The sequence below is a fragment of the Cervus canadensis genome, chromosome 24 (assembly GCF_019320065.1).
Source record: "Cervus canadensis isolate Bull #8, Minnesota chromosome 24, ASM1932006v1, whole genome shotgun sequence".
NCBI classification, from domain to species: Eukaryota; Metazoa; Chordata; class Mammalia; order Artiodactyla; family Cervidae; genus Cervus; species Cervus canadensis.
The window spans coordinates 1,289,359-1,308,568 of NC_057409.1; the positions used below are offsets into that span (position 1 = coordinate 1,289,359).

A 19,210-nucleotide genomic window follows, 5' to 3' on the forward strand; every position below is an offset into this window, starting at 1 on the left:
GAGTTGTCCCAGACCGCGGACCGAACCCCTGTCCTTGGCATTGGCAGGTGAGTTCTTAACCGCTGGACCACCAGGGAAGCCTCTCCACTTCAGCTTTGTCCTTAGGCTTCTTGTAATGAGTTTCAGCCCTTCTGCCTCTGGCAGGTGGGGCCTGCCAGCACCTCGCCCCCAGGGAGGGGACTTGTGAGCCCATGTCCTCGGCCTGTTGTGTAGGGACCCTGGCTTCTGTGCTCCCAGCTTGGTTCCTGGTTTGCAGGGAAGCTGGGCCATGTCTGGTCCCGAGATAAAATGTCTGGTTTCACCTGGTAGGCAGACAAAGCCTGAGGGAGCCTTGGATGGATCCCCCCATGGGGGCCAGGGGAGGGTGCTGGGGTGGGCTCTGCCTTCGGACCCTGCCACCGGCTGCGATGGCCTGGCCAGCTTTGAGCAAGAAAGGGCTGTGAGCTGCTTCGGCATCTGTTTGAGTTTCCCGTGGCTGCTGCTATAACAAGAGACCACAAACTTCATGCTTAAAATTGCAGGTTTAGTGCCTTGTTGTTTGGAGGTCAGAGCACAGAGTGGGTCTCACTGAGCTGAAATCAGGGCTGTGTTCCTTGGGAGGCTCTGGAGAAGGGTCCGATTCTTTGCCTGTTTTGGTTTCTGGAGGCTGCCTGCATTCCTTGGCTTCAGAGCCAGCAGCGCTGTTGCGTCTTCACACCCTTCTCTGCCTCCGTCTTCCTCCCTCTAAAAGGTCGTTGTGGTTCCCCTGGAGAATCCAGGTAGCTCTCCCTAACGCATGGCCAGGTGATTAGGAACCCTCGTTGCCCTTTGCCCTGTATCCCAGCACGTTCGCGGTGGGTGGGATGTGGACGTCTTCGTGCTGTGCTGAACCCAGCAGCTGTGGGATGAGAAGCAAGGTGGCTGCCTGGTGAGAGGCCTGGACTCGGGAGCCAGAGACTGTGGGTTCTGACCCTAGTCCAGCTCCTCAAAAGCTGTGGGAAACAGGGTGGGTTTTCTGTGGCTCCGTTTCCTTAGACATAAAACAGATCAGCGATAGTGCCTCCTTCACAGACAGGCTGTGCTCCGAAATGAGGACGGACGTGCCCGGCAGGTGCCTAGGTTGTGGGAAGCACACTCCACGTTCTCTAGCAGCAGAGGGTCCTGGAGATGGATCCGGAGATGGATTATGGGTACATAAATGAATGAACACCGGGATGATGGCACCCACCCCCTGGCACCAACCCTCCGCTAACCTCTCTAAGCTGTTTAAGAGTCCCTGAGATTGGATCGGCCAAAAAGCTCATTTGGTTTTTTTATGTAGGATGTTATGGAAAAACTTGAACAAATTTCTTGGCCAACCCAGTAGATAAAAGTGCCAAGTGGAGAACTCCTTGCAAAATATTTATAACCACAGAGCAGTTCACAGGGGCCCCGGATGGAGCCCTGATGGGCAGACCCTCAGGGGCCCCGTGTGGACAGACACTGCAGACCCTGGGGAGGGGAGAGGTGATGGCCAGAGGTGGTAGGAGACCCCAGGCAGACAGTTAACAGGAGCAGGCGCAGTCGGGGCGCTACAGGTTTAGCAAAAGCCAGTGTGTTCAGGTTTGCATCCTGTTTCCTTCAAACGGTATTGCTAATCCTTCGAGCATCCATGAAAGGGAGATTTTCTCATCTGAAAACTACGGCTTGGAGAATGGAGTAACCTAAGGTCACGTGGTTAATCACATGGTAGTTAGGAGCTGGGCCTCTGGAAACCCACAGGCGTGGGTGTGACTCCTGATTGCCCTGAAGCCAGGGTGTCTTGGAGCCGATTGCTCCGTCCATAAGCCAGAGATAGGACTAGAGTTCCGCGCCCTCGTCCTGGGGCTGCGCGGGTTAATGGGCTCATCTGCGGCCAGCACCGCATGCGCGGTGAGCGCTCAGTGAGCGTTGTGTGGTCCGTGGAGGCGTGAGCTGCCAGGTGGAAGTTGCCTTTGGGAGTGAAGGGTTGATTGGGATCTCAAAGACCGCTGAGGTGGGGTGGGAGAGAGCTGCAAACGGAACAGGTGCAGGAAGGGCCCGGTTTTTAAAGCAGCGTCTGCTGCAGCCCAGCTCTAGTGTCAGGTGTGTGGAGAGGAGAGGAGGTGGGGAGGCCGGCCGGGGGCCGGGACCGGGGGCCTCTGCAGATGAGGGTGAGTGCAGACTTCATCTTGTGGCCCGTGTGTGGGCCTGCTCGGACTCTCGGTCGTGTCCATCTCTTTGCGACCCCCCCCCGTGAACTAGCCCGCCAGGGTCCTCTGTCCATGGGATTTCGCAGGCAAGAATATTGCAGTGGATTGCCATTTCCTCCTCCAGGGGCTCTTCCCAACCCAGGGATGGAACCCACATCTCTTGCGTCTCCTGCATGGCAGGCAGGTTCTTTACGACTGGCACCACCTGGGAAGCCTCCTTATTGGCTGTGGGAGCTGTTAAGGGGTTTTGAGCGGGCAGGGAACCAGAAGCCTGCAGAAGGATCTGCTGTTTGAGGGACATGGGCGCGGAGTCCATATGGAACAGTGGCGCTGCCAGCGAGTTGGTGTATTCTAAGAAATGCATCATTCAGCCCAGATGGATTTAACAAAAGTATGCCAGTGATGTGATGGGGACATGGAAGCAAAAGACCAGAACTCGTCCACCTTGGACTCTAGATTCCTGTTTCCTGAGAGGGAGCCAGATGGCTAGACAGAAAAGTGAGCGAGGGCTTACTTGGGTGAGTGCTGTGCAGATAATAAGAGCAGCTAGTGTAAAATCGGTTGAGGACAGGGTGAGTGGTCCAGTGAAGCCTCCTCTGTGGGGTGACCCTTGAACTGAACCTGGAAGGGGGGTTCCCTGTAGAGCTGGGACAGGTGTTTCAGACAGAAAGGGACGCACACGCTGGACCCCACGGGAGGAGGGGACAGGCTGTGGTCCAGGGACAGAGGAACAGGAAAGGTGAGTGGGGCTGGAGGCCAGCGATGTGGAGAAGCGGGCACGGGTTTGATAGTTCAGAGTCTAGATCTACTGTGATTCTGCTTTCTGCCTCCACTGGATTATTGCAATCAGCATAAGCCCTTAGCATATTATTCCTTATCTTAAAAAACCCCAAACCTCCTGGGGTCCCATACCTCTTCACATCTGTTGTATTTCTTTGCTTCCTTTCATAGTAGAACTCATCAAAATTGTCTACCGGCTGTCTCCAATATAAACTAATTTCCTTCCTCTCATCTTTTCTTTCTCTCAAAGCTTTTAATTTTAAGAACTGTTCTTACCTAGAGGTGTAAGAATAGTTCCGTGCACCTCAGAATGCACCCTTCACCCATATTCAGTAGTTTTTTTTTTACCACTTTGCTTTGAGGCTCTTCCTATCTATACGTGCTTTTTTCCCCTGATCTACTTGAAAGTAAATTGCATGACATTCTACCTGTAAATACCTCTTCACAGATCTTCTTAAAATCAAGGATATTCTCTTTCAAAACCACAATATAGTGATCAAGGGCAGGAAATTTAACATTGAAAATATAACCCATATTCACATTTTACCCATAGTTCCTGAAATGTGCTTTTTAAAAATTTATGTGCAGTAAGAGTCACTCTTTTTGATGTGTAGTTCTAAATTTTGACAAATGCACACAGGTATGTAACCAGCGCTGCTGCCAAGATATAATCTAGTCCCACCCCGCACTGTTCCCCCCTCCCCTGTGTGGTCTGCGCATCCCCCCACCCCCAGCCCTTGGCAATAGCTGATCCGTCCTCTGTCCTCAGAGCTGTGTCTTTTCTACAGTGCAGATCAGTGGAAATTGCGGCAGATAGGTCCAGCTTCCTTCACTCGGGGGCTGATTTTGGAAGTCAGTCACTGTGTTGTTTGCTTCGGTAGTCAGTTTCCTTTCATTACTGAGTGGAGGGAACACCGTGGAATGAGGGTACCAGAGTTTGTTTATCCATTCACCAGTTGAAGAACTGGTGAACAACCAGTTCCAGTTTTTAGTGATCTGCAGTGGTATAAAGTGATTTTTACATTGGCACAAAAGCTTGTATGCAAACCTACGCTTTTATTGCTCTTCAGAGGAGAATTGCTGGTTTGAGTGGTATCTGTTTAACTTTGTAAGAAACGTCCAAGCTCTTTCGCTAATTGTACCTTTGTATATTCCCACCAGCAGCTTGTGAAAGTTCCAATTTCTCTAACCTTGCAGCAGTTGGTATTGTACTTAAATTTTATTTCAGCCTTTCTAGTATGTATGTAGTAGCATCTCACTGTGGTTTTAATTAGCATTTCCATCGTGATATTTAGCATCTTTTTGTGCGCTCACCATCTATAAAGCCTCTTTGATGGCATGTTCACATCTTTGGCCCAGTTTTAAAATATTCATTTCCTGTCATCTTTTTAATTTTAAATTGACATATACTTGACTTATAATATTATATTAATTTCAGGTGTACAACATAATGATTCAGTATTTGTATACATTGCAAAATGATCACCACAGTAAGTCTGGATACCATCTGTCACCATATAAAGTCACAAAAAAATTCTTTTTGTGATGAGAACTTTTAAGATTTATTCTTAGTAACTTTCAGATATGCAGTACAGTATTGCTGGCTGCAGTCACTGTGCTGGACGTTAAATCATTAAATCCGTTAAATCAAAGTGACTCACTTTATAGCCTCTTCACCCCTTTACCCATTTTGACCTCCCCTCTGGCAGCCCCCAGCCTGTTCTCTGTGTATGAGTTTTGTTCATTGTTTTTATATTTCACATATAAGTGAAATCATACAGTATTTGTCTTTCTCTGTCTTATTTCACTTAACATAATACCCTCAAGGTCTATCTATATCATCACAAATGGCAAACTTTCATTCTTTTTTTCTGGCTGAGTATTATTCCATTGTGCACACACGCGTGCGCACACACGCACACACCTTTTTCTAGTCATTTGTTCACACTTCTCCCAACCTGCTTCTTTAAAAACAGACCCAGAGCCTCTAGATGAGTGGTGTACCTGTAGCCTGCCCCTCTGGCTGCAGCTCCAGGCCTTTTTCACAGGGAGCCTGGGAGTGTGTCCGGTCCGAGGGCTCTGCAGTGCCCTGCAGGTGGTATCCTGCCAGGAAATGCCTTTGATTGCTTCAGGTCCACGGGGCCCGGAATCGCGAGCCCCCCGTGGACACCAGAGCCAGGCGCTCAGGGGATGTCCCCTGTGGGGGCCAAGTGCCCACCAGCTTTAGCAGGGCCACGGGGGAGTGTGAGGCTGGGCACGCCTGCTGGCTTTAGCAGGGGCAGCGGGTAGCATGGAGGCGGGGCCTGCCGCCTGGCGCTCGCGGGGTGGAGAGGGCATCCACACAGCAGGCTGGCTGGCGCCCCCATCCCGGGAGAGCCCCGCAGGCCCCCATCCCTGCCGCAGACGCTGCCCGGCTGACTGCTCAGTGTCCCGCGTGTGTCCAGGTGCTGACGTGCTCACTGCTTTTGCCTGGGGTCCTGAGGCAGGTGAGGCTGCCCACGAGCCCTCCCAGAGTGGATTCTCTGGCTGGACGATTGCCCTGTCCGTCCTACTTCTCACATCTCCCTCCTTGTCCTGGAACACCATGGGGAGTCTCTTCTATTTTGGGGGGACCTCTTTCGGTTCCCAGCTCGGCCCCTGCTCCAGATGGCACTGTTGCCGTGCCCCCCCACCAGGCTCCTCCTCACCCCACGTCTCCGTCGGCCCTCTTGGCCCAGCGAAACCCGACACATCCTTTTTGCAAACGTGTATGTCTCAGGCTTAGCATGACCCCCCAAAATAAAAAGGAAAACGTGTTAAAAGAAAGAGTGGGGTGTCCACTCCCTCTCGGATGTGAGTTCTGTTGGTATTCAAAGCCAGACGCGGCGGGGCATCTGTCTCCAGGGCAGACCCCAGGGTTGGGGTGCCCGGTGTGAGATACAGACCCCTCTCTCTGCAGAGAGAAGCGCCATACGTGAGATCCCCCAGCTGTGGGTCTCTGGGCCGGGGATGGGGTTTTGGGTGAGACAGCCAGCGTCTCTGCCTCTTTTATCCTTTGTTGTCGAGGAGCAGTTGAGCTGTTTTCAGAGGGAATTGTCCTGCATGTAGCTGTAGATTTGGTGTGTCCTGTGGGAGAGGGTGAATTCAGGGTCTTCCTACACTACCATCTTGAACCACCTCCATTTCTTTTCTTATTATTGATTTTTTGATAGCTCTTTATATTCTGGACACAAGTCCTATGTCAGAAGTTTGACTTGCAAATACAGTTGACCCTTGAACAACATGGAGGTCAGAGACACCGGCCCTGCACAGTTGAAACTCTGAATGTAGCTTTACAGGCGGTCCTCTGTGCCCACCTTTTTGCATCTTTGGATTCAGCTGTGGGCAGCATTGCCTTGTCGTGGGTGTTTATTGAAAAAGCTTGCCTGTGAGTGGACCTGTGCAGGGCAGAGTTCTGTATCATTCAAGGGTAAACTGTATTTTCTACCATCCTGTGACTTGTCTTTTGAATTTTCATTAATAGTGTCTTTCAAAAAGCAGGAGTTTTTAATTCTGATTAAGTCTCAGATACAAATGTTTCCTTTTATGGGTTCTGCTTTTGATGTTGTATGTGAGAACACTTAGATGTTCTTAGGTAAAGTCATAGAGATTTTCTCTTTTGTTTTCTCCTGTAAGTCTTACAGGTATTTTTTTTTTGTTGTTGTCGTTTTATAATTATGGTTTACATAATTCATTCTGACTTAGTGTTTGTATTAGAGGTGAAGAATGGGGTTGAGGGTTTTTTTTTTAAACCTCTCAGAGGGATTCAGTTTTTTCCAGCATCGTTTGTTGAATAGACTGTCTTTCATCACTGAAATGTCCTTGCGTCTTTGTCACAATCAGCTGGCTCTATTTGTCGCAGTCTGTCCCTGGGTGCTGTTTTCCGCTGATCTGAGTGCCCATCCTTTCACCAATACTGTACTTTCTTGATTACTATAGGTTTATAGTAGGTCTTGGAATCACATTGTATTAGTCTTCCAACTTTGTTCTTCTTTTTCAGAATTATTTTGACTATTGTAGTTTCTTTGTCTTCCTATATAAATTTTAGAATCATCTTGTTGATATCTAAAGCAAAAATCCTACTGGGATTTTGAGTGAGTGAGTGAAAGTCGCTAAGTTGTGTCCATCTCTTCGCAACCCCACGGACTGAAGCCTGCCAGGCTTCTCTGTGCATGGCGTTCTCCAGGCCAGAATACTGGAGTGGGCAGCTGTTCCCTTCTCCAGGAGGCCTCCCCCACCCAGGGACCGTCCCCTGCACTGCGGGCGGACTGTGTACCATCTTAGCCCCAGGGAAGCTTGATTTTGGTGGGGATTAAATCTAAAGGTCAGTTTAGGGAGAATTAACACCTTAATGATGTTGAATCATCTAATCCATGAACACAGCATATCTATTTATTTATTTAGGTTTTCTTTGATTTCTTTCATCAGTGTTTGTAGTTGTTAGCATATTGTATTCAGTATAACATGTTTTGTTAGATTTATACCAAAGTATTTTATAGTTTTTGATGTTATTGTAAAAAATTTTGATTTCCAGCTGTTTATTGCTAGCTTATAAAATACAGTTGATTTTTAAAATATTGAACTTATCTCATGGGAGTTGTCCAAGCCCAGTTATTACTACTAAGATATTTTTTTGTAAGTTCTTTGGGATTTTCTCTGTAGACGGTTGTGTCTTCTGCAAACAGGAACAGTTTTATTTATTCTTTTCCAGTGTATATGCTCTTTATTTCATGATTTCCTCACCTTATAGTGCTGGCTAGAACTTCCAGCAACTGAGTGTTGAGAATTGACCTCCTCGCTTTAGTCCTGGTCTCAGGAGGAAACTTAAGTGTGTTATTTGTAGGTTTTTTTTTTTTTGCAGATGCCTTTTTTTAGGTTAATAAAATTCTCTTTTATCCCTAGTAATTGAGAGTTTTTATTATAAGTTTATGTTGAATTTTATCCAATTGTTTTTTGCATCCACTGAGATGGTCGTGTAGTTTTTCTTCTTTCTTCTGTCAATAGGTTGAATTATATTAATTTAAAAATCTTAAACCAGCTTTACATTTCTGGGAAAAGCCCCATTTAGTTGATGAGTGTTGGGAAGATCTCCTGGAGAAGGAAATGGCAACCCACTGCAGTGTTCTTGCCTGGGAAATACCATGGACAGAGGAGCCTGGCAGGCCACAGCCCCTGGGGTCAGTCACAAAGAGTTGGACATGGACACAACTTAGTGACCAAACAACAAAAATTAACAAAGTATTCTTTTTATATATTGCTGAGTTTGCTGATCTTTTATTCAGAATTTTGTTCATCAGAGACTTTGATTTGTATTTTTCTTTTTTGTAGAGTATCTTTGATTTGGTCACCAAGGTCACACTGCCCTCACGAGATATGGTACTTTATCTTCGGCTTTCTGGAAGATGTTGTACACGATTAGAATAACTTTTTCCCTTAAATTTTTGGTGGCATTTACCAGTGAAGCTATTTGGTCTAGAGTTCTCTTCATTGGGAGGTTTTAAACGCCGAATCTCTTTAATAGTCATAGTGCTGTTCAGGTTATATATTCCTTCTTGAGTGAACTTGCATAGATTATGTCTTTGAAGGAATTTCTTCTTTTCACCTATATTGTCAAATTGATAGTCACAAAATTGTTCATGATCATTTCTTGTTATTCTTTCCATGTGTGTAGTGTCAGAGTGATGTCACCTCATTCCTGATAGCAATCCTTTGTGTCTTACCTCTTTTTTTTTCCTCAACATGACTAGAGGTTTATCAATTTATTAATCATTTCAAAGAACCGACTTCTGGTTTAATTGACTTTTCTCTATTGGTTTCCTGTTGATTTTGTTCTTTATTTCCATCCACTGCTTGCTTTGAATTTAATGCATTCTTCTTTTTCCAGCTTCTAAAGATGGAAGCTTATTTGAAACATGTTTTTCTTTTTAAAATATAAACATTTAATGCTATAAATGGTGCTAGAGAAGACTCTTGAGAGTCCTGTGGACTGCAGGGAGATCAAAACAGTCAATCCTAAAGGAAACTAATCTTGAATATTTATTGGAGGGACTGACGCTGAACCTGAAACTCCAGTACTCTGACCACCTGATGTGAAGAACCGACTCATTAGAAAAGACCCTGATGCTGGGAAAGAGTGAGGGCAGAAGGAGAAGGGTATGACAGAGGGTGAGATGGTTGGATGGCATCACTGACTTGATGGACATGAGTTTGGGTAAACTCCAGGAGATGGTGAAGGACAGGGAAGCCTGGTGAGCTGCATCCACGGGGTCACAGAGAGTCAGACATGACTGAGTGACTGAACCGCAATGCTGTAACTCCCCCGAGCCCTGTTTTAGCTGTGTGTCCCAAGGTTTTAGATTCTGCTTCAGTTTTCGTTCAGTTTAAGTATTTCATAATTTTTTTTTTTTTGACCCAGGCACCCTTTTAACTTTATTTTCACATATTCGGAGGTTTTCCAGATATCATTCTGATTTTGACTTCTTTTAATTCCTTTATGATCAAAGGACATGCTTTATATGCCTCAAGTCAATGCTGCGGGAGAAAAGAGGACCCAGAACCAGCAGCAACCTCCCCCTTCCGTGGGTTGCTTCTCTAAGTTTGACTTTCCTCCTCAGTCTGTGGTTTTGTTTTCCTTTTGCTTTTCAGAGTCTCCAGGTAGTTGCTTTTTGTGTTTTCAAACTTGTTAGTTATCTTTCACGGTAGAGAGGGCTATAGTGCACATACTCCATCTTGACTGGTACCAGAAACATGTTACTGATGCTCTTTGTGGGAATTCATTTCTCAGTGATCCAGGATCAGAAAACGCACATTGTGCTGGTGGCCACGTCCTTTAATTCTCAGCGCTCCCTCAGCCTTGCTTTTTGTTTTGTGGAGTGCTGGTGTTTCTGCAGAGCAGACTCGGTTCTGTGGAATCTCCCCCACTCCTCAGACCTTTCTCCTTGCCTTTCCAGTGAAACTCTCTTGCCTGATGGCTTCTGTGTTGCTTCATCCAGTCGGTCTTTATCTTCATCTTGATTTCTCAGCACATGCAGTTCTTCTCTTCTTGAAATATTTTTTCTGCTTGGCCTTTGAGACAGTCCCTCTGGGTTCCTGCTCACCTCCATGGCTACTGCTTCTCATCCTCCTTATTGGTCCCTCTCAAGGCCCGGCCTCCAGACCTTAGAGCCCCTCAGACATCAGTGTTCCTCTACACTGAGTCCCTGCATGATCTCATCCATCCCCAGAATCTGCAGTTCCGCCCATTCATTAGGGCTCCCCAGGTGGCGCTAGTGGTAATGAGTCCGCCTGCCAACGCAGGAGACACGAGAGACGGGCGCGTTCGATCCCTGGGTCGGAAGATCCCCTGGAGGAGGAACTGTCAACCCAGGCCAGTATTCCTGCCTGGAGAATCCCATGGACAGAGGAGCCTGGCGGGCTATGGTCCACGGGGTCACAAAGCGTCAGACAGGACTGAAGCGACTTAGCATGGGTGCACCCAGTCACTGATTCTCAGTTACAGCTCCAGCTCGGGCAACTGTAAACTCTGCCTCAAGACATCCTCATGTGTGTCTAGTAGACATCTCAGACTTCCATCATGTCCAAAATCAAAGTCCCGATTTCCTCCCTATCCCAAACCTGTTCCTTCCATAGTCTTCATCTTAGTGAATGCATACATCATTCTTCTGGCTTTTGGGGTAAAAATCTTGGCATTGCACTTTATTCCTCATCTTGTCTCCCATTCTGTCGTATCCATCTTTCTTAAATACACCCAGACTCGGACCGCTTCTTGCCTTCTCGGCAGTTTCCAGCTTAGTGCAGGCCACCATCATCTTTCACATCTTTCCTCCTCCTGCTTCTCCTCTTGCCCTCATGGTCTGTGCTTCACATCAGCCCAGTTGTCCTTTTTATAACTCAAGTCAGATAATATTCATTCCCCAATGAAACCCTTAGTGGCTTCTCTCAGCTCGAAGCACAACACAGACACCCCCTGAAAGCCCCATCCGAGGTCTTCAGCACCCTTCCCCTTGCCCGTCGCGTCCCCCACTGGCGCTGGGCTGCTCTTAGGTCACGGCAGGCGGTTTCGCCTCGGGGCCTCCGCGCTCGCTGTCCCTTTGCTTGGCATCCTTTCCCAGGTAATCATGTGCCTTGTCCTCACTGAGTCCAGTTCTCTGCTCAGCCGTCACTCTGTAAAGAGGCCCTGTTTGGAATAACGCCAGGCCTCTGTGACCCTTACACTCCGTGTTGCTTCTACCAGATTTTCCTTTTCTTTATTGCGCTGATCCCTCCTGGCATGACACATTTGATCAGGCGCCATGATCTGACAGTCTTTCTCCGTAGACTGTAAGCTCTAGGAGGGCCGGAACCCTTTCAGAAGGATTTGCATCCATAATGCTTAGTAGGGGTTTGTTTTGTACAATAGGCAACTCAGTAAAATGCTTTTGAACGTGTACATTTCAGTCTCTGTCCTGGGGATGGGCTCCTTGGAGCCATCCGGACTTTCTTCCTACAGTCATGGTCCAGGAGGCGGATGGCCCCTGCTCCCCATCCTCAAGTTCCCAGATCAGGGCAGCTGGGCCACCCACCTGGAGGCCCCTAAGTGGGCAATTCGGTCCACCATCGCAGTGGACATTAGCCTGCCCGCATCTGCTGCGATCCCAAATGCCGAGGCGGGCGCCAGGGGCGAGGAAGCGGTTACCAGTTGCCCCGCTCTTGAGAGAGGTCGGTGCTACAGCCTACCTCCCGGAAATCATCCAGGTGCCCGTTTCCCCATCACTCTGGGTCCCAGCAGGCAAGGGAGGAGACCGGCGCCTTGCTTCCATCTTGCTCCTCTCCACTCTCCCCCATCTGTTGTCAGAGCTAATTCAAGGAAGCCTAATCACGGCCCCAGGGCTGGTGACAGCGGGTGGCTGCTGGCCAGGGCCAGGCGGTGGCTGCCACGCTCTGTAGCGACAGGTCGATGCAGCTGCTGCTCAGAAACGGAAGCAGGCGCGCCGCTGGTGGAGTGACGGCTCCGGAGTGTGGCCTCGGGCGGAACTGCCCCTGGGCGTGCCTCTCACGCGAGACACCCACGCGCATCCTTGGTACCAAGTCTGCTGAGTGTGTGACGGTTTGCCTTCTGCAGGGGGATTTCATGTGTCTTTCATTTGTCTCCACACCCACTGGGTTTGCTTCTTAGTTTTTACTGTGAGGATGTGAGAGTTTTGACAAATGCATGCAGTTGTGTACCCACCACTACAGTCAGAATAGACCATCGCCCTCCAGGGCCTCCGTGCCCCTTGGGGTCAGCCCTTCTCCACCTCTGGCTGCTGACAGCCACTGGTTTGTTTTGTCTTTACAGTTTTGCCTTTTCCAAAATGTCGTATGAATGGGAGCTCCTCCAGCACGTGTCTTTTGAGTCTGACATCTTTCATTCAGCTTAATGCATTTGAGAATTATTCATGTTGTGTTTTTCAGTTATTCCTTGTTGTTGCTGAGTGTTAGTCCATTGAATGGAGATTTGTCTGTACCTCTCCGTTGATACTTAGGTTGTTGGTACACTTGAGTGATTATGAGTGAAACTTCTAAAAACATGTACATGTGTTTTTTGTACAAACAGAAGCTTTTGTTTCCCTTGGGTAAATCCTTGGAGTGGAAACGCTAGGCTGTATGGTAGGTGTATGTTTAACTTTCTGAGAAGCTGCCAAACTGTTTTCTAAGGTGGTAGTACAGTCTTGCATTCCCACCTGCAGGGCAGATGAGGGTTCTGGTTCCTCCACCTCCTTGTCAGCTCTTGGTATAGTCAGCCTTCAACTTTAGTCATTCTTATAGGTGTACAGTGGAATCACCGTGTTTTTAATTTTCATTTTCCTAATGACCCTGAGCATCTTTTCATATGTATATTTGCCATTCCTATATTGTCTTTTGTGAAGTGTTTAAATCTTCTGCCCATTTAAGAAATTGGGTTATTTTCATATTATTGGGCTTTGTGAGTCCTTTATATTTCTTGAATAAAAGTTCTTTATCAGGTATATGATTTGTAACTATTTTCTCCCAGTCTGTATCTTGTATTTTATTCTGTTAATAGTTTCTTTTGAAGAGCAAGAGTTCTTAAGTTTGATGAAGCCCAACCTCTCAATTTGCTCTTTTATGAATCAGGCTATTAATGTTGTATCTTAGAAAACTTTGAGATCACAGTGATTTTTCTGCTATGTTTTCTTTCAAAAGTTTTATAATTTTAGGTTCAATATTTAGGTTTATGATCTATTTTGAGTTAATTTTGAACAAAGTATGAGGTATGGATTAAAGATTTTTTTTTTGCAGGCGGGTCTGCGGTTGTTCCCTACCATTTTTTGTAATTTTTCCTCATGTCATTGTTTTTGCCCCTTGTCAAAAATAAGTTGACATTTTTTGTGTGGATTTATTTCTGGACTCTCTACCCTGCCCTGTAGATCTGTGTGATTATCCTTTTACCAATACCGCGTGGTCTTAGCTAGTGTAGTTTTTATAGTTAAGTCTGAAAATCAGGTGGTGACCACGCCTGTCTTCTCAGGGTGTGGTTTTTTTATTGCCCTCACTTTACAGATAAGGAGACTGACCACGGTCATGATTAGCTGTCTCACTCACAGCCTCTTGCACACAGTCTGTTAGATACTCAGCACACACTCGAAACCCACGTCTTCTCATCAGCCTAGCCTGATGCTCGGAGTGTTCTTTGGAGCTTGGTTTGGGTTTAAGTCTCAGCTCTGCTTTTGTTGGCTGTGTGGCCCTGGGAGAGTAGTTTTAACCTCTGCATGCCTCAGCTTCCCTGCCTGTCAATGAGTGTCAGGATGACACTTGCCAAATAGACGTGGTGAAAATGAAATGGGACCGTTTGTTGGGTCAAACCCTGTGAAATTGTTGATATTTGATCATTTTTGATGGACACACATGACTGTTTTGCCTCATTCAACCTACAATTCAGCCTCGCAGCGCTCGATAGGTGAGAGAGCGTCTACTGCAGAGGTGGTCGCCATGGTTGTCGTCGTCATTCCTGTCGCTGCCCCTGTTGTTTCACTGTTACTATCGAGGGCAGTGGCCCCTGCAGCTGAAGCTTCGTCTTCCACGTGTCCTCAGTCAGGCAGCCAAAGTCCGCCAGGTCCATCCTGTGTGACCAGCTTCTCAGGAGTCTGCAGAATGTGAGAGGGCCTCGGGGAGCAGAAGTGCCCACTTGGTGTGGACGAGAGCGCCAAGTGCAGGAGGAGGAGCTTGGTGGGAAGCGGGGCGAGTGGATCAGCTGGGCGTCCTGCTGGGGCCTCTTAGGTGGACTTTGTAGAATGGGAGTTTGGGAAGAACCTTCCAGGTGCAGGTTGCAGGTTGTTCAAAGGTCTGGAAGGTGAGCAGAGCACATGAATTCAGGGGAGCCTGAGGTTTGACTGGGGTGGAGAAGCCAGTGGCGGCCTAGAGTTGGTTCATAATCACCCCTGTCCTCTCCCTCCACAGGTGGCCCATGAGCAGACCTCCCCCCACCTCCGCCATGTCTGCGAGAACCATCATCATCGACCATGGCTCTGCCTTTCTGAAGGCTGGCTTGTCGGGCTGGAATGAGCCCCAGCTGGTCTTGCCCAGTGTCGTGAACTACATCCCCTGCCGGGAGAACCCGGGCCCCAGCTACGCCCGGCGGCGTGTGAGTCTCGGCATCGACATCTGCCGACCTGACACCTTCAGCTATCCCGTGCAACGGGGCCGCGTCATCAACTGGGAGGGTGTGGAGCACATCTGGTCATTTATCCTGGAGAAGCATCGGCTGGAGCATGGGGACTTCCCTGTGATCGTCACAGAGAGCCCCCTGAAAGAGCCCACAGACCGTCAGAAGACCCTGGAGGTAAGGTCTTCTCTGGGCTGCCCCTCCAGGGAGCAGGCCTGACACTGTTCAGACCCGTGTGGGCACAGGAGCTCCGCCTTCTGAAGCATTCACGCTGTGAATACTGACTGTGTCCGAGTGTGTGCCCGGCGCTCGTATTAGGCGAGAGGGGGCTCACAGAGCCGCTCCTAGAGAAGGAGGCACGGCAGTTCAGTGCTCTGTGAACAGGGTGCTATGGGGAGGGGGGGATGCGGGTTACTCATGGGCTCCATAAATGTTCCCAGAGCATCTTCCAGTCCTCAAAGAGCTCATGTTCTGCAGGAAGACTTGACTGAACAAGTTAACAAAAACCCCAGGTAGTAATCAGTTCTAAAACCAAAATGCAATGGGGTAAAAACAGACTGAGGGGAAGAAGGGGAGCCCCTTTGAAAATGGTGATCAGGGAGGCCTTCTCTGGGAGGCTGGAGCCCAGCAAACCAGGGACGGTGGTAACAGGGAGACGGGCCGGATCTCATAGGTCTGGTAGGCTGTGGGATGTGGTTGGATTTTACTCTAAATCAAGGGTTGGCAAACTATAGCCAGTTGGCCAAGTGTGTCTTACCATCTGTCTTTATAAATAAAGATTTATTGAAACATAGCCATGCCGACTCATTTACATATCACCTATGGCTGCTTTCATCCTGTAGCAGCAGAACTGAGTAGTTGGAAAGAGACCGCAGCTCATGAAGCCTAGAAAATGCTTAGGTTGTAGGTCTGCTAGATAAAATACAGTTTTATCTAGGTTGCAATTGCCCATCAACAGCAAATGTTTGTGTATCAAATATTGCATGGGATATAAAGTGAAGTGAAAGTGAAGTCGCCCAGTCATGTCCAACTCTTTGCGACCCCGTGGACTGTACCCTACCACGCTCCTCCATCCATGGGATTTTCCAGGCAAGAGTACTGGAGTGGGCTGCCATTTCCTTCTCCAGAGGATCGTCCTGACCCAGGGATTGAACCCAGGTCTCCTGTGTTGTAGGCAGACAACACAGTCTGAGCCCCCAGGGAAGTCCTAGGATAGAGTGAAGCATTATTTGTTGTCCATCTGAAATTCAGATTTAATTGGGCATCTTGTATTTTTATTTGGTACATCTGAAACACTGAACCATTTATGGGAAATGTTTGCCAGCCTCTGCTCTGAGTGAATGTGGAGCTCCTGGGGGGCTTTAAGTGGGGTGAGGGGGTTGCATTTGATTTTTATTTGAAAAAGAGGACCTTGGCTTCTGTATGGGGAACAGGTGGTAAGGGGACAACAGTCTGAGCATAGAAACGGACGGAACGCCCTCCCACTGAGGCGAGAAGATGGGCCTGTGGGCCTGCAAAGGTGGCCAGGCGTCCAGAGGCTCCAGAGCGGGGCTGTTAGAGCCCTTCTGCGTCTGTGGTGTCAGAGCCCTGGGGACGCAGCCAGGGCTGGGCAGGCGGGGGGGAGGGGGTGTGGTGCTCTGTAAAGACCGAGGGGTGATGGGCAGGGGAGAAGCAGCCGGGGACGTGCCGAGCTCCGAAGGTCAGAGCTCCAGCTTTGTCCTGGTGTTTGGAAAGTGTTCATCTTAACAGACGGGCTTCAGCGTGTCTGGAGGTGAGTGTTCTCCCTCCCCCGCCCCCTTCCCTTCCTGCTGCCCCACGTCTCGGGAGGCAGCGTCTGTGTGCAGCACGTGTTTCTTCTCTCATCTCTTCTTTCTTCTAAAAAAAAATGGTTCAGGGGTTTCCCTGCTGGCTCAGTGCTGAAGAATCCACCTGCCAATGCAGGAGACGCGGGTTCGACTTCTGGTCCAGGAAGGTCCCACGTGCCATGGAGCAGCTAAGCCCAAGCTCCACAAGTACTGAGCCTGAGCTCTGGGGCCTGGGAGCCGCAACCCCTGAGCCCACAAGCCGCAGCTGCGGAGCCCGAGGTCCGCAGGCAGAGAGGCCGCCACAGTGAGGCCCCTGGCAGGCAGCCCGATCACCGCAACTGGAGAAGAGCCTGTGCAGCCGCAGAGACCCAGCACGGCCAGAAGATAAACCAGTTCAGGCTGCGCCTCCCGCCCTCCACCTGGCCCCGGCTTGCGCCGCGCTGCTCACACGCCCAGTCGCCTCAGGGCCTGTGTTCACACGCTGAGGCTCTTCCCGCCCCTCCGCCAGAACGGTCCTCGGAAAGGCCATCGTCGAGCAAGCTCCCGAGGGCCAGCCTGGCTCTTCCTGGTCCCCCGGAACCCTCCGAGTCCCCCCTGGTGTGAGCCGCAGGGGGCCGGCCGGTCCCTGGAGGACACGCGTCTGTGCCGACTTGAGCTTTGCCTGGCATGGTCCTGGGGAAACACGGATGAGGGCATTCTGGGGAGAGCACGCTGAGCGTCTGTCTTCTCCCCTCCTGCAGATCATGTTCGAGTTGCTGGATGTGCCGTCCGTCCTCCTGGCCGACCAGCGGGAGATGTCGCTGTACTCGTCCGGCCTGCTGACGGGCGTGGTGGTGGACTCGGGCTGTGGCCTGACCCGCGTGCAGCCCTTCCACCTCGGCCGCCCGCTGTGGCCCGGGGAGAAGACGCTGGAGTTCGCGGGCCAGGACCTCTCGGCCTATCTCTTCAAGAGCCTCTTCAAGGAAGATTACAATCGCCACAACCTGTTCCAGCTGGACACTGTGGCCAGCACCCAGATGAATAAGTGCTACGTGCCGCAGAATCTGGGGGAGGAGCTGGACTTCTATCAGAGCCTGCCAGATGGCGCCGACAGGAGCAACAGCTACCTGCTCCCAGATGGCACCCCCGTGGAGCTGACCGCCATGCAGCGGCTGGCCCCCGAGATGTTCTTCAGCCCCCAGGTGTTCAACCTGCAGGGGCCCAGCCTCCCCCAGGCCGTCGTGGAGTCCATCGAGGCCTGCGAGCCCAGCCTGTGCCCGCTGCTCACCTCCCACGTGGTGCCCTGCGGGGGAAACACCCTCTACCCTGGCTTCACCACGCGTCTCTACCAGCTGATGTCCAGCCACTTCTCCCCAACCAGGGCCTCCGTGTTTGCGGGTTCCAACAGGCACTTCAGCGTTTGGCTGGGAGCGTCCGTCGTGGCTCATCTGTCGACGTACAAGTCCGAGTGGGTGACCAAGGCGGAGTACAATGAGCGCCTCAGGCTGTGACCCGTGGCCCGCTCCCGCAGCCCAGCTCCCCTCCTCCGGGCCTGGTGGGCTCATCCCAGCGAGAGGCTGGGCCGGGGTGGGGTTAGCTGGCCTCAGGCTGTGACCCGCGGCCCGCTCCCCTCCGACGGGCCTGGGTGGGCTCATCCCAGCGAGAGGCTGGGCCGCGGTGGGGTTAGCTGGCCTCAGACTGTGACCAGCGGCCCGGTCCCGTGGCCCAGCTCCCCTCCGACGGCCTGGGTGGGCTCATCTCAGCGAGAGGCTGGGCCCCGGTGGGGTTAGCTGGCCTCAGGCTGTGACCAGCGGCCCACTCCCCTCCGATGGGCCTGGGTGGGCTCATCCCAGCGAGAGGCTGGGCTGGGCCGGGGTGGGGTTAGCTGGCTTCAGGATGTGACCAGCGGCCAGCTCCCATCCGACGGGCCTGGGTGGGCTCATCCCAGCGAGAGGCTGGGCCGGGGTGGGGTTAGCTGGCTTCAGGATGTGACCAGCGGCCAGCTCCCATCCGACGGGCCTGGGTGGGCTCATCCCAGCGAGAGGCTGGGCTGGGGTGGGGTTAGCTGGCTTTGGAATTCAAAGGTCATGGGAGATTTTTCTAGGTTCTAGGGTTTTATCTTGTTTCAAGAGTGGGATCCACCCCGTGGGAGGACAGGGTACCACCCTGGAAACCCTTTGGGGGGCTGGTCTGTCACTGGGATGGAGCGGCCAGCTGCCATCTCCACGCTTAACAGTTGCTTGTTTTTTCCTGGCATTTCTCTTGGGCGGTCCCATTCTTTTGATTGAGTAGGTTTTAATGGGGGCAAGGGAGAATTATTTTTGAGTAGGGGATAGGGTGGGTGGGGATGGGAGAGTTGAAGTTCGTAGACCTCCCCCCTCCTTCCAGCTGAGTGGGGGTTGGTGCAGGAAGCCTGGCGCGCCCTTCCTGCCGTTGGGCCCCTGGCCGAGGACTTGTTTACCGAGTGCAAATAAATACCTTGTTTGGAAGTGCTGGCTTCTGTGGTCATGGATGGGGCAGGGTGGGCAGTCCCTTTGGGGGGACCCAAGGAGTGTGAGCACGTGAATGCCGGGGTGGGGCCCAGGCCGCCTGTGGGGGCTTCGGGGGCCTGAGAGCAGTGGTTCCCCGGAGCCCAGTGGGTGAGGGCCTGGAGCACCCTTCTCTAACGGCCGCGTCCTCCCCACTCATTCCAGATGTCCCGGTGCTCTGCGGAAGTAGGCGTTCCTGTTAATGTTTATTCAGTCAATACTGGAGAACCTACCGTGTGCCTGGTATTGTGCTGGGCCCTGGGGACTTCA

General features: G+C 50.6%; 1 protein-coding gene across 6 annotated transcripts in view; it reads left to right on the top strand.

Annotated features, from left to right (window-relative positions):
• Positions 1-18,901, top strand: part of ACTL8 (actin like 8) — a 75,727-nt gene extending 56,826 nt beyond the window's left edge. For 5 of the 6 annotated variants that reach the window (XM_043445405.1, XM_043445407.1, XM_043445406.1 and 2 more), the window contains exons 2-3: positions 14,424-14,805; positions 17,174-18,901. In XM_043445405.1, coding sequence (XP_043301340.1) covers positions 14,431-14,805; positions 17,174-17,923 — 1,125 coding nt within the window. In that variant the 5' untranslated portion in view covers positions 14,424-14,430 and the 3' untranslated portion in view covers positions 17,924-18,901. Of the gene's footprint in view, positions 1-14,297; positions 14,317-14,423; positions 14,806-17,173 lie in introns of those variants that run through there. The other variant, XM_043445409.1, reaches the window with a different exon arrangement.
• The last annotated feature ends 309 nt before the right edge of the window (positions 18,902-19,210 follow it).